The 13,778-nt window shown below is 32.0% G+C and overlaps 2 protein-coding genes across 22 annotated transcripts in view; both read left to right on the plus strand.

Annotated features, from left to right (window-relative positions):
• The window catches only part of Gos28 (golgi SNAP receptor complex member Gos28), a 66,161-nt gene extending 65,105 nt beyond the window's left edge, over window positions 1-1,056 (plus strand). For 4 of the 18 annotated variants that reach the window (XM_080160688.1, XM_080160689.1, XM_080160690.1 and 1 more), the window contains exon 10: window positions 245-1,056. The gene's annotated coding sequence lies outside the window, so the exon portion shown is untranslated. Of the gene's footprint in view, window positions 1-95 lie in introns of all 18 variants that reach the window. The other 14 variants (XM_080160708.1, XM_080160701.1, XM_080160699.1 and 11 more) reach the window with 11 other exon arrangements.
• Window positions 1,054-13,770, plus strand: LOC145318936 (uncharacterized). Of its 4 annotated transcripts, none has more exons than XM_080160654.1 (21): window positions 1,054-1,120; window positions 1,395-1,678; window positions 2,200-2,296; window positions 2,685-2,772; window positions 3,077-3,128; window positions 3,730-3,816; window positions 4,125-4,196; window positions 4,487-4,594; window positions 5,093-5,240; window positions 5,657-5,756; window positions 6,512-6,608; window positions 7,119-7,209; window positions 7,573-7,645; window positions 8,351-8,419; window positions 8,972-9,127; window positions 9,734-9,788; window positions 10,169-10,337; window positions 10,593-10,694; window positions 12,294-12,548; window positions 12,936-13,061; window positions 13,243-13,770. In XM_080160654.1, the coding sequence occupies exons 2-21, from the start codon at window positions 1,613-1,615 to the stop codon at window positions 13,464-13,466; spliced, it is 2,235 nt and encodes a 744-aa protein (XP_080016780.1). In that variant the 5' UTR covers window positions 1,054-1,120; window positions 1,395-1,612; the 3' UTR covers window positions 13,467-13,770. The 4 variants fall into 4 exon arrangements, with proteins under 4 accessions (XP_080016780.1, XP_080016781.1, XP_080016779.1 ...); XM_080160655.1 differs by having other exon boundaries at window positions 1,422-1,678; XM_080160653.1 differs by having other exon boundaries at window positions 1,064-1,120; window positions 1,337-1,678.
• The last annotated feature ends 8 nt before the right edge of the window (window positions 13,771-13,778 follow it).

A 13,778-nucleotide genomic window follows, 5' to 3' on the forward strand; every position in this document is an offset into this window, starting at 1 on the left:
GTTCTATAATGACTAGGTAGATAATGGTTTGTTTTTCTTAAAATATTAAATATATTTAATAGATTCAATTAGATATGAGTTTATTTTATTTTTAGCAATAAGAGTGATATTTATTATTATTTGGCCCAAAAAAATACCTATTTGAATATGTAGGTACAAAATTAATTTTTGGATTTTTGCAACTTTTATAGTGAAAATAACTTAAATGTGAAAAATTTACAATAACACCTAATACTTTTTATAGGATTTATTTTTTAAGTTTAAAATATTTTCTTATATGTAAAATCTTACTGTGATGTTATATTTTGATAAAAAATTATTTGAAATTGTCTTGTTTTAATATTTATTATATTATTATATCTTCCCTATTGTAAAGAGGGTGGAGTGGGGTTTGTTTCTCACCATCCTAATAAGAATTATCCTTGTGAAATAAAGCAGGGAGGGAGGGGACATTGGTCTGTTTATTACATTAGTCCCCAAAGTTTTATAATAACGTTTACTTTTTTTTTGGCTTAACAACCCTGGAGACTTTTGTTAAATTTTGATTGGCTTGTTCATTTATTTGAGTGTTCAACCACTAATTGTAAACTAAATAAGGGGTAATTTTGTGTATTATCATTGGGGATGTACATCAATTTATCGTCAATGTCTTATCCCTTTAGATCACATGAAACGAAGACTCTTATAAAGTTATAATTATGAAATATAGGTTAGTTATTAGATGCTTACACATCAATTCTAAGAGCCATTTTTAAAGGGTAATTCTGATAAGGATATTGAAATGAACCCCACCCACCTCTACCTATTAGTCTAGCATTTCAAAATAAGAAAACTAGCTTATTTTCAAAAATTCGAGTGTAGTTTATTATTTTTAATTTAAGGTAGTTTGTGGAAATTGGGCTAAATTGATGTCCCTTAAAGGTTCCGTTTAATAATTGTCAACAACCTAACCTTCCCCAAACCATTTTAAATTACGATAAGAATTGTTTTTGTTTATTGGTGGTTGGTTTTCTATATTAATTTTATGTTTTAAATTGTATGACTTAATATTTCAGATTAATAATAATCGATGCTTAAAAACTTGTTGGCTGTTGGAAAACTTGTTCATCAAAATTCAAATGTAAGTATGAAAATGACAATTTTTTTGTGTAATCATTTCATTAGGGATGTACATCAATTTATCGGTTATTGTCTTATCATCTTAGATCCCTCCATAAAGAAGTTTTTATAATAATTTACTTTGACGAGAAATGATAAAATCTATAATTTTTCCTCCACATTTTGTAACTGCCTAGTACTGAAACACTTTTTATGAACGAGTTCCTATATGTTTTAGGTTAGTTTTAAAAAGTGACATTTTGACGTAAAAGCGTTTAATGTATATTTTATGTTAGTGATATAGATGCAATTAATTTACATAGTAGAATACAATTTCAAAAAGGAAGTTCACCAAAGAAGAGAAATTAAAACAAAATTTTTGCAAAGAGTTCACACTAAATGAACAAGATTACAAAGAGACTACATACAAATCATAATAAAACAGTTATAGAAATGTTAGAAACATAAAATAAAAAAGGTCCAACAAAAAATCTGTGAAATAAAATTGACAAGAATGAGTCAAAGCCAGGCAAACGAAGCTTATATTTCTGTACGAATAGTCACCATGGATTCTTACCAGGTTAGTTTTACAATATATACATATTACAATTTACTATCCGTATTAAAAGTAACAAGATCTTTGCCTGTGTGTCTGTTCTGTACCGAAGGATCTCGCTTATCACTGAACCGATATGGGTTTCCTTTACAGTGTAGTGCTTCTCTTATGTCCTAGGAAGGTTCATTACTATCTTGGGGTAGGTTATCACCACTCTTCCAACAGAAATCGCTTTAATTAAATAAATAACCCCTCATTTTTTTCTTTTTTCTCTTGAAACTAAAATTGGGCCTCTATTTTCCCCTAGAGGATTGGGGAAAAAAAAAATGTTGTAACGAAGAAAATAAACATTTCATATTTTTTTAGTTATCAGTAATTAGGTATTATAAAAAAATTTATTTTTGAATCTGAATTGGGGCAAAATGTCTTATTTTTTAGCTAAAGATTACTTAAAGGGTAAAAGAAAAGTTTCTCTTTGGTACATAAAGACACTATTATTGTAATAAAATGTCAAAATATTTTTTTATAAAAAACTTTCTTCTCAGGGCGAGCCACTTGAGTCCCTGGATCCCTTTACATCAGACAGAGGTTATGAAATAAGAAGGGTTCCTGTTATCAGAGTTTTTGGTCCTACGCCTTCAGGTTAATATTTGCATCCGCATGTTGACGGGGATTTTTAAAACTCATCGTGTCATAGTTTTGACATTAAGATATGTGCATTGCATGTACTTATTGAATAGGTGGAGAATTGTAGGTCAAATGTGCAGCCTACTATCATTCCATTTATGATTCTAGGCTTGAGAAAAAATTGTCTTAAGTATAGTATTGCCAAACGACATTCTGTTCTAGCTTTATTTCTATGATGCCTTACAAATAATCAACCTCATCTTTAAAAAAAAACGCTAATTATTCCATCGTTTCATATCCATTGGAATGTAAATAGTCCATCTACCTACAACATTTTAGTGCGCTCTTTGTTATGGTGATTTTGATTTCGCAGCCAAAATATTATTAGATGTTATAATTTTAGGCCAAAATGTTTGTCTGCACATCCATGGAATATTCCCATACCTGTACATCCCTATGCCTGAAAAAGAGGATGATGGATTTCCCTACAGGTATAAACTCATTTACTAGCTCCGCTGCTGTTAAAGATAGATATTCTTGTGACGATTCCCCAAACTTTTGCGATTTTTTATGACATTAAAAGGAAAACAGATTCTTTTTTGCTTTGAAGCTGCTATTATTTTTTTTTACAATATATTAGTATATATCAATGATAGCTGCCTGATATTTCAAGAACGAATATTTTATTTTTATAGTTAGAGATTAAATGTTGCATTATTTCGGCGGGACAGGCTGTTTTTTAATTTGTGTCCTTCGTTAATGTTTAAAAACTTTAGATGATAATTTTTTGTTCAGATTAGCCCAAGCAATTGATAAGTCAATTAATACTTCTTTTAACATGTCAAAGGTTAGTAAATTAAGTAAGAAGTTATCAATTATTTATTCACAAGGATGACAACATCCATAAAACGAAGCTCTGAAACGGTAGGACAAACAAACATTAACACTTGTATATTGTCAGAACTGATCTGCAGGTTATAAATGTATGAAAGTGGAATGAAACAAAAATGTAAGTAAATCTGTTGAAAAACTGCACAAATACAGGATATTGTTTCAGGACATTCACACATTTTTTTGACTTGATTATATAGAAGCCTCGCTCATAACAATGTACTTTGTTGTGCGAGGAATCAGTATTCCAAAAATCAGACCAATCGGATAAATTTATCACATAAAAATTTGTTGCTAAAAAGTTAAAAAGCAACATGTTTAAAAAAGCGTACGGACTTTCTTGTAACTATTATAGAGTTGCTTCGCTATCTAACCCATACCTAACTCCTATAGGAATCATCATGCAAAGTTTGAAATCGATAGGACAATTTTAATATGCCTAAATTAACGAAAAGAGCTATCCGTTAAGGACTCACGTACGGACCCTAATTATATAGAAAAGCTTCGATTTCAAAAAGAAGATTGGTTTAATTAAGGCTTATCTTGCTTAATTTTAGTCTCCAACTCAGCACGTTTACAAGGCAATAAAGGTTTCTGGCAGACCTTTCTATGGTTATCATCCAAGACAGCATAATTTTATCAAGGTCAGTTATTTCCTTACCATTTTTTGGGTGGCTTGGTTACAACTTACCTTGTATATATGCAAGCGGATACGCCCCTAGAAAAAAAAAATTGGGGGGTAATTTTTTGGGGGATGAGTTGGGGAGGGGAAATGAATGAATGAATTATCCAATATTATATCTGTGACAGTTTTTATAATATCTATATTTGTCAATCCCTTTTTCAAAAACGCTAGAGAAAAATATGATTTCTGTAAAAAAATCATTGTTTTATTTCTGTGTTTATTTTTCTTTCGATGGACCTAGTATTTCAGTTTCTTCTTTATTTTCAGTTATATTTCTACAATTATTACATGTTAAAGAGAGCTTCTGATATGTTGGCCAACGGAGGTCTTATGAATCAAGTAAAATTTAGTTAAATTATTAGATGTGCCATAAGCCTTTAAGGTGAAATCATATTCAATTAAACCTTAAAAAATCATTTTTTAATAGGTGTAATTTTATTTTATACCTAAGTTTAGTTTTCCCAGAAAAGTTAAAGCTTCGAAATTTTCGAAAAATATTATAAAATCATAACAAAATTCTATTTATCTTTCCTAAAAAGTTTTAATGGACATAAGACAATCTGTTGAAATGACATACAGACTCTATTTAAAGAAAAAGCTTGGCTTTACATATAAAACTAATAATACAGGTATTACAACCCCACGAGGCCCATGTTCCTTTCGAGCTTCAGTTTATGATGGACTACAACCTGCAGGGCATGAACCTTATACACCTCAGACATGCTGTCTTTAGACAGGTGCACATTTAATAACCTAGTTAAGATTTCTGTTCAAACGCCTGGTGATTTATTTACAGTAACAAATATCAGACATCTAACTTAATGATTGTTCTGCCTTTGACTGCAGTTCCAGTAATTTAACTGTGTATGGTATTAAAATGTCCCTGATTATGGAATTAAGACATTCCCCTACCCTCACTATTGGTGTCACGCGTTTGATATCCATAACTTAAAAAGCATTAGTAATATAGTACGATGTTGTGTACTGAATTATTGTTTCAACAAATAATAGTATAACAGTAAGTTAGAATAATAAACAAATAATAGCTTTACCAGAAAAAAACTCAATTTTCATCAATTCTGTTTTTTTTTATTCTACAAACTTCTGTTTTGACTGATTTTATAGGGAATATAATAGATTAATTCATTTAAGAAAGGTGTAAAAGGCAAGTATAATAAAATAGAATAATTTTACGACTTGCATGATTGGGAATATAATATATTGATACATTTAAGGAAGGTGTAAAAGACGAGTATGATGAAATAGAACCTTTTGACGATTTGAAACCTCCCAGTTACAGTTACAAAAAGAAACAAGAACAAAGCCAATGCAAAGCTGGGCACTCAACTACTCCAAATAATTCTTTTCTGTCTGGGACACCAGGTAGAGGTGAAAGTGCATCGCATGATTGATAAAAGTTTATATGAAGATAGACTCAAGAATTATTATTTAATGCAGACACTGTAAAATATTTACTATTAATTATATTATTATCATATTAACCATTCTTTCTTAAACCCGCGTCGGCTATAGCGTACAATGTAGCGCATTCACTTGGATTAGAATCTTAGCCCAAACTACATCATACTCAATATTCATAGACATTAAAAAAAATTGTACCTTTGTCTTGCCTTGGTCCCAAGCAGGTGCAACTCATTCATATGTTTCCATACAAAGGTCGACCAATCATAAGGTTGGTTGTCTGCAATGATGGGATGTTAGTACAATAGGACCCTAGCTACTATAATTGTCTGGCCCGACGTTTTTATCTGCCGTCCCCTAGAGGTTATATCTTTAAGGTAGTGGAAGCCGAAGTCTCGCGCCTGACCATGCAACAGAAAGATTTTTCTTCTTGGATGACGTCCCTGAATATTTAAAGCTTCCTGCTGATATAAAAAAGTAAGAATATATTTTGGTTTTCATTGTACCTTCTTATTTTATTCAAAGTACCTATATAACGTTTGTTCGTATAAAAATATTGCCCCAAAGTTCCTTTTCCATCATAAAACCTCATCATTTTGGAAAAAATAAAAATAAGCAGAGTAAGTACCTAGTAGTGTTTTGTGTTTTTTTTACCTGAAGCTAGGTAAGGTTTGGCTATATGGTGTAAACTACAGGGAAGCCCTGGAGTAGGGGATTTTTTCCCCCGGCCTTTTTTAAAATTCAAGTAGTGCAGTTGCAATTATTATGCCTTTTGGTGAAAAAACACTTGTGTAAAAATTTTAACCATTTTGGACAAGTATTATGCCCAGTAATTTCACTTTGAAATTTTGACGCCCCCCTTATAGGGGTAAAAAAAATCAATGCATCAGAATTATGGCTTCATGGTGCTCCCTGAATAGGTCTTGAGAAGTAGAATCAGGAATTTTTGAAATTTTCAAAATATCTCGTTCCTAGCCTGAGAAAAGTTCAAAAAAACCCTAAAAAACGCCATTTTTCACCAAAAGGCATAAAAATTGCAACTGCACTACTTGAATTTCAAAAAAAGCCGGGGGAAAAAAAATCCCCTACCCTGGAGGGATTCGTCTTAAAAAAATAACCCATCCCATAAAAAGGTAGGACATCTACTCTACACAAAGTGTCTATCATAATAGATTTAGTTGTTAAATGTTTAGACTTATAATTTCAAGTTACTAACTCAGTAATCATTCAAGGGTATCAACATGCGAGTTGGAGATAGATGCTGTGGCCGCAGATATTCTTAATTCCAATGATCTTGCAGGAGAGGGAGCTATGAATCCAGGATTAAAGGTGAATATTAACCAATTCTCAATTCAAATAACCTTGCAGGAGAGGGAGCTATGAATCCAGGATTAAAGGTGAATATTTACCAATTCTCAATTCAAATAACTTTGCAGGAGAGGGAGGTATGAATCCAGGATTAAAGGTGAATATTTATAAATACTAAATTCTAATCACCTTGCAGGAGAGGGAGCTATGAATCCAGGATTAAAGGTGAATATTTACCAATTCTCAATTCAAATAACCTTGCAGGAGAGGGAGCTATGAATCCAGGATTAAAATACTCAAATCTAATCACTTCGCTGGAGAGGGATTGGACTTTGGGCTGTTTTTTACACTAGTCCCATTACTATAAGCCATAATAAAAAAAACATGATTCGTATAGAATTTTAAACAAATTTTTAAGAAAAATAAAATAATTTTAGTTTTGTTAGCCTGGGCTTAATCTTTCATTTTACTATCAACGGAAAGCTGTCTATAATACAATGCGATGAATAACTATTATATCATTTATGTTAGTCACTTTGGGAAGACGAAAGAGAGCGACGGAGACAGTTAGGAATAAAAGATCCGCTAACCCCACCTGATTCTCCTCCTAGAAGCCCCGCAGGTAAAACAATGATATATGCTTGGAACCAAACTAATTTCCTTGAGAATAAAAATAGTACAAAACTATAATAAAGAATATCATAATAATTTAGTTTTATACCTACAAAATGCAAATAATAGACCAACACAAAAAGAAATCATTATTTTATTATTGTGATAAAATTTTAGGTAAAAATTATGACAATACCCATACAAGCAACGCTCTAAAATCAGACGGGCCGGGCGGTAGGAAAAACAAACATTAGGAACAGACACTAATTTCGAAAAACTACGATTGAAAAAAAAAACGTTTAAAAAATTTAGTCATGAGTGAAATTTTTATTTAAATGGCTTAGGTTTTAACTCAAAATAATCCTTTTTTTAGCCTATGAAAGCTCTGATTCAGAAAAGTTTTGGATGGCAAGATTTGATACTATGTTAAAGGAGAAGAAAGAAAGGTATACTTCTTAATGTTGAATGATTACTAACTCTATTTATAAACTTTTTAAAAGACAAACTTTTCTATAATTAGGGTCGGTCCGTACGTCCAGAACGGATAGCTTTTTTAATTTAGGATATTAAAATTGTCCTATTGATTTCAAACTTTGCATGATGATTTCTGTAGTAGTTAGGTACGACTTAGGTAGCAACTCTTAATCGTTACCAGAATGTCCGTACGTCAATTTCAAACAAGTTGATTTTTAACTTTATAAAAAATACGTTTTTATGTGACATAGTTATCCGATTGATCTGCTTTTTGGAATACCGATTTCTAGGACAACAAATTACAATATTATAAGTAAAGCAACTCTAAAATCAAGTCCCATAAATGTAAGTATGTCCGCAAACAGTATCCTGTATTTAGATAGTTTTGCAACAAATTTACTACAATTTTGTTACGACTTTAATACATTTATATTCTGATTATTCAGTTTTAGCACACACAAGTGTAAATGTTCGTTTTTCCTACCGTTTCAGAGCTTCGCTTTTATGAATGTTGTTAAATTTAAGCCACAAGTTTATTGAAGCTTCTCATACATTATTATTGTCTTAGTTACTTTCTTTTAGTATGATCAGTTTATTTTCTTATTACCTATCCTTGTAACAATGCTAATTTGGTTCCACCTAAAATTCTATTTTGGTTATTAAATTATCCTTTTTAGGGAAGGTACACGAAGCCTTTCCCCATCTCAAGATCCAGACGCTACAATTAATATTCAACATCATACTGGGTAAGCTTTGTTGTCTACCACCACACACTACTACATACTAGAGACAATGAAAAGTGAACCTCTTGCATGTATCTAGAAAATAGACATAAGATATCTAGATGGTCCATTTGACCCCATTTTTCGTCAAACTTGAAAAGAGATATTTAGCAGACAAAAACAATTGTTTACTTTTTATACGGGCGACGTATAATTTTTAAAACTTTATCTTAAGAAATTCAACTATTTATAACTAACTTATTACCTTTGTGGTTTGTCACATGCTTCACATTATACGAGGGAAGAAATTTTTACACGAAAAAATAAAGCTTTATTTCTAGATATGCGACAATTTCTAGTTAACCTAAAAGTAAACTAAAATGAAAATATAATTTTCTTACGTACCAAAATCTGTATAATGTTTCAACCAATGAGATGTCCGTAATGTACTTTCACTATTCTCCTATTGGCTGATTTAAACAGTAGTTTATCTTTGTTATCTAGGGCAAGGTTATATTTTGATAAAGTATCGATTTCTATATTTTTAAAAAAATATATAAACCTGTTATATTTTAGTGCAAGTGCGTATGCAACTGAGTCTAGCGACCACGATATTCGCCAACTGCCTACGGCCACGCAGCTGGAAAGTCATGTGGATACCCTGTCCGCCTCCATTCTGGAGCTCAGCCTATCTGCAACTGCCTCTCCCTATACAAACTCAAGTTTTCTCAGGTAATATTTAGAAACAAACTAAATATACCTTTTTATATTGTATCATAGGCTACTCTGTAAGTCTTTATCGTAACGTTCATAATAAGCAATTTTCCTAAATAAGTGAAAGATTTAAAATAAGTTTTTAAGAATACTAATAGGCTTCTATATTAGTTTGGCATTGAAATTGATATTCTTCAAAGCTTTACAAAGTGTCTCAAAAAATGTGTCATAAAAATGAGAGATTACCTATCCTTTTTTTTTTTTTTTAATGGGTTTTCTTTCCCACTTCTCCTTTCATCCTTCATTTTTATGACGTCACATGGCTGATTTTTTTATTTACTTTGTAAAGCTTCATATTTATTAGGTAAAATTAGGAAAAACGTTATTGTAATAGCGTTGATTTGAAGAAAACAGGTTCTGCCAATCAGCCAATTAATCTCATTTAAATATTTTGTTGGCGTTGAGTTGGCGTAATACTTTTTTATGTATCTGAAAGGAAGTTGGTAAGAAGAGCTTTGAGATAAGGGTAGAGGGTTGGGGGAAATTTTGTTGTATGAATCACATTCTCTAGTCCCTGGAAGAAAAGAAAACTACTTTATTTGTAATTATTTTTTATTATTATAGTCAGTCTCAGATTGGAACTCCTCGAAGGAAGAGTGGTGAAGTTGATACGAATAGTCAGGAAATTTTAGCACAATTCTTATTTGTGTACAGGCAGATTTAATATCAGTGCCTTTTTCCTAAGAGTGGGTGGGACAATCAACATCCCCTATTTTATTTTTTTTTTTTGGGGGGGGGGAAATATGAGTTACTTTTCTTTTAATATCAAATGACCAACTCTTTTTCAAACTAGATAAAAACCTGTCCAGATAGTTATTTGGGAACTCTAAATGTTAAATCCTAAGTGGCCATGTAATTGTATGTAAGTTGTAATAATAACAAAATTAGAATTAACGCCTTTTATGTCAAGATTAGGAATTATACATTACATGTTGCTTAGGTAGGTACCTTAAAAGAATCATCAAAGTTTTAAAAATAAATGCTCTAATTCTCACCTTACAGGATTCTGATGACTCTGATAATGGTTATGGTGATGAGACAATAATAGAACTTGATGACAGTGACGAGGACTTTATTGATATGCTGGTTAATCTTGCTGATGGTAAAGATACAGAATCTAATAATCAAAATTGTACTGCATCTGAAAATGAAAATTTGAATAATGAAGGTAAGGAATTTTTTATTACCCATTTATTCAAAAATCTAAATTTCATTTTTCTGTCTTTTAAATGGCAGCGATCTTAAAGGAAAAGAAAAAGCCGATAAATTAATGTACATACATCCCCAATAATGATATACAAAATTACCCCTTCTATAAATAACAATTAGGTGTTAAAACGTTTGGACACTTAACTTTATGAACCAACAAATCAAACCAGCTCATTGTCCCATCCCTGCCTGTTTAATAAGTTCTTATTTTTAGGAGAAGGAAATTCCCCAAACGGAATGATGTCACCTTCCCAATCTTCCAGCACAATATTCAATCCTTTATCCCCATTGAATGTCATTCGATCTCAATCTCCAGGTATGTCATAGATCAATAGTTTTTATTTTTACAGTCATGATAGAATAATAAATTTTTTTAATGTATACACATTTTAATGATTAGATTAGATTATTTTGTAGAATCAATATTATCTCCCAATTTATTGTTAATGAGAGTCATTCTAACAAGAAGGGAGGGAATATTTGGCTGTTAATTACACTGGGCCCCAAAGTTTTATAATTACATGTCCTCATGCAAACGCAATAATTTTGGGGACTTTCATTGAATTTTGATTTGATGTTTCATAAAGCCTTCCTAATGTCCAAAATCTTTAACCATTGATTTTAATCTACAGATATGGCAATATTGTGTACCTATCATCATTGGGCACAGTTCACTCGAAGCGACAGTAAGAGAAAAAAAATTTCCCAGACATAAGGCCAACTGTTTCTAAAATGTCCCAATGAACATATAAAGGGGGGGGGGGGGGAAATGTGGTGACTCGTGCCACGACATACCAGCAATTTTATTTTGGGTGCTACTCCCTTAGTTTTAGAGATAATTGGATGAAATCTTTTGGGCTGGGTCAGTAGTTACCCCAACTACTGGTATCTTTCAAAAAAAACGGCGGTGGGACCGCCGCTCCCGCCGCCCGCCGCCGTTTTACGCCGCCACCAAAAAAAATTTTTTTTTTGCATTTCTCTCCGAATTAGGCAATTTGGAATCATTTGAGACCATGTTATTTTTTTCAAAAAATTTTCCCCTTACAAGCAGCCCTGCGGGGGGACTTTTACTGACTTTTTTCAAATTCTCGTATATCAAGGTATATCTTAAATACCTACAGTACTTCTCCTGTGATTTTGAAGATATTGAAACAAAATCTTTTTAGGTTGGTAAGTAAAAAATATTTAAATTAAGAAAACGGCGGCGGGACCGGCGGGACCGCCGCTCCCGCCGTCCAACGCCGTTTTCCGCCGCTAACAAAAAAAATTTTTTTTGCATTTCTCGCCGAATTAGGCAATTTGGAATCATTTGAGACCATGTTATTTTTTTCAAAAATTTTTCCCCTTACAAGCAGCCCTGCGGGGGGACTTTTACTGACATACCTAAAAATATTTCGTTTCAATATCTTTTAAATCACAGGAGTACCTACCACTGAATTTAAGATATACCTTAATGTATGTACAAAAATTGTACATTTGAAAAAAAATGACTAAGTCCCCCCGCAGGGCTGCTTGTAAGGAGAAAAATTTTTGAAAAAAATAACATGGTCTCAAATGATTCCAAATTGCCTAATTCGGCGAGAAATAAAGCAAACTTATTCAAAATTTTAAATAAATAATCTTTGCTTTTCTTGCCATGATTTGGCGGTAACTCCTAGGGGATGAAAATTGAATTTGAAATTTTCAAATCTAATTTTCTCAAAAATGCCTCATTTTTAGATTTTCGTTTTTACACTAAATTTATATGTTCATAGGGACATTTTAGAAACAGTTGGCCTTATGTCTGGGAATTTTTTTTTCTCTTACTGTCGCTTCGAGTGAACTGTGTGGGGATGTACATAAAATTGGTTATTGTGTTATCCCATTAGATCCCTGCATTCATCATTATAAACATTTCTCATTTATTTAATTTAAGGAAGCAGCCAGTCTAGCGGTAATTCCTCTCAAGAACGCCGTCATAAAAGGACACCAAGTGGAGATAGTAACAGCAACCCATTTTCACCATCTAGCAGCCAAAGTTTACCTGGAAGCAACCCTTTTTCTTTATCTAGCAGCCAGTCTCTACCCAATAATAGCCAAGGAGGATCACAAAAGAAATTAATCGCCGAAGATTTTCTGAATAACAGCCTGGGTCTTGCTGATATGGCGGATTGTTCATTTGATAATCAAGGTATTTCCAGTTTCTAAATAGAAAAATTAGGTATCCCACGCAATTTTTTTTTAAATGTCTAGTAGTAGCTTCTTACAGGCTAAAAACGGCTGAGCGGCCAAGAGTATGATGTGTAGATAGCACTTGTGGCTATTAACACCGAAAATATAAAAAAAAAATTTCTAAACGGCTAAGCCACCAGCTTTTAGCCGTTACTTTTCCAACTTTTTGTTCGATTTAGGGAAAATAAACCTACCAATGATTACTTATGTCAAGTTTCATAATGAAATTTGGATTCTAAGTGTAATTTGCACACTGACTACGAGATGTTTGCATTAACCCTTCCCCCCCTTATTTTCAATTTGTGTCGTACTTGTTTTAACTAACTGCATTTTTATTGTATTTTAGATGATGACTTTACAGGCCCTGATGCTTTGTCAGACGAAGAACTAGTTACTCTTGAGATGACCCAACCCATCTGGGACTCTGATCCATGGCAGGAAGACAAGGACGAAGATAGTTCTAGCCACTCAGGAATTAATTGTGAATTCAGAAACTTCGATAGCTCGGAAGCTTTAAAAAAAAGGTAGCTCTCTAACCGATTGATTAATTGGGCAACAAATTAATGATATTGCTTTTCAAAACTGTTATTAACTTATTTTATTTCTGCAAAAGTATTCCTATTCCATCGACCTCACAATTACAATTGATTTAAAAGATGAAAAGGCGGGAACTGATGATATTTTTGATATGTCTGTTTGGAATCCTGATACTGAAAATCATGACGCCAATGAAGAACATGATGAATCTAATAACCAAGTTGAAACTAATGATGAAACCCAAGATGAATCAATTCTAAACTCTTCAATTTGGAGCAATGATAATGATGAAGAATTAATTAAAACTCTTGAAATTGAAGAAAGCAAAATTGAAAGATAGAAAAATAAAAACACAGAAAATTGAATTACATTAGAGGTTAACAAATAAATCAAATTATGCATCATATTTTGAATGATTTTATTATCATTTGATAACAAAGGAAATCTACTTTGAAAAACAGTTCACCCGATACAAAATAAATGAAAGTACCTAAACCAGTGACCTAAAATAATATTCTTAATACGCTTCTTAAACTGTGATAATGAAATATTTTAGCTTGAATGCAGAAAAACGCTGAAATTTGTTCCTATCATAAATTTTTCTGTATTCTATTAAAAATTTATATTATTGTTATTTTTTCAGAGGTTTTAT

The sequence above is a fragment of the Acartia tonsa genome, chromosome 5, assembly GCF_053477335.1.
Source record: "Acartia tonsa isolate MP-2025a chromosome 5, ASM5347733v1, whole genome shotgun sequence".
NCBI lineage: Eukaryota > Metazoa > Arthropoda > Copepoda > Calanoida > Acartiidae > Acartia > Acartia tonsa.

Excerpts from the sequence above, each read along its gene's own strand:
- LOC145318936 (XM_080160654.1), top strand. The coding sequence starts at position 1,613 with ATGAGTCAAAGCCAGGCAAACGAAGCTTATATTTCTGTACGAATAGTC. Across the intron at positions 1,679-2,199 it reads TCACCATGGATTCTTACCAG|GGCGAGCCACTTGAGTCCCT; the intron begins GTTAGTTTTACA and ends CTTTCTTCTCAG. Across the intron at positions 2,297-2,684 it reads TTTTGGTCCTACGCCTTCAG|GCCAAAATGTTTGTCTGCAC; the intron begins GTTAATATTTGC and ends TTATAATTTTAG.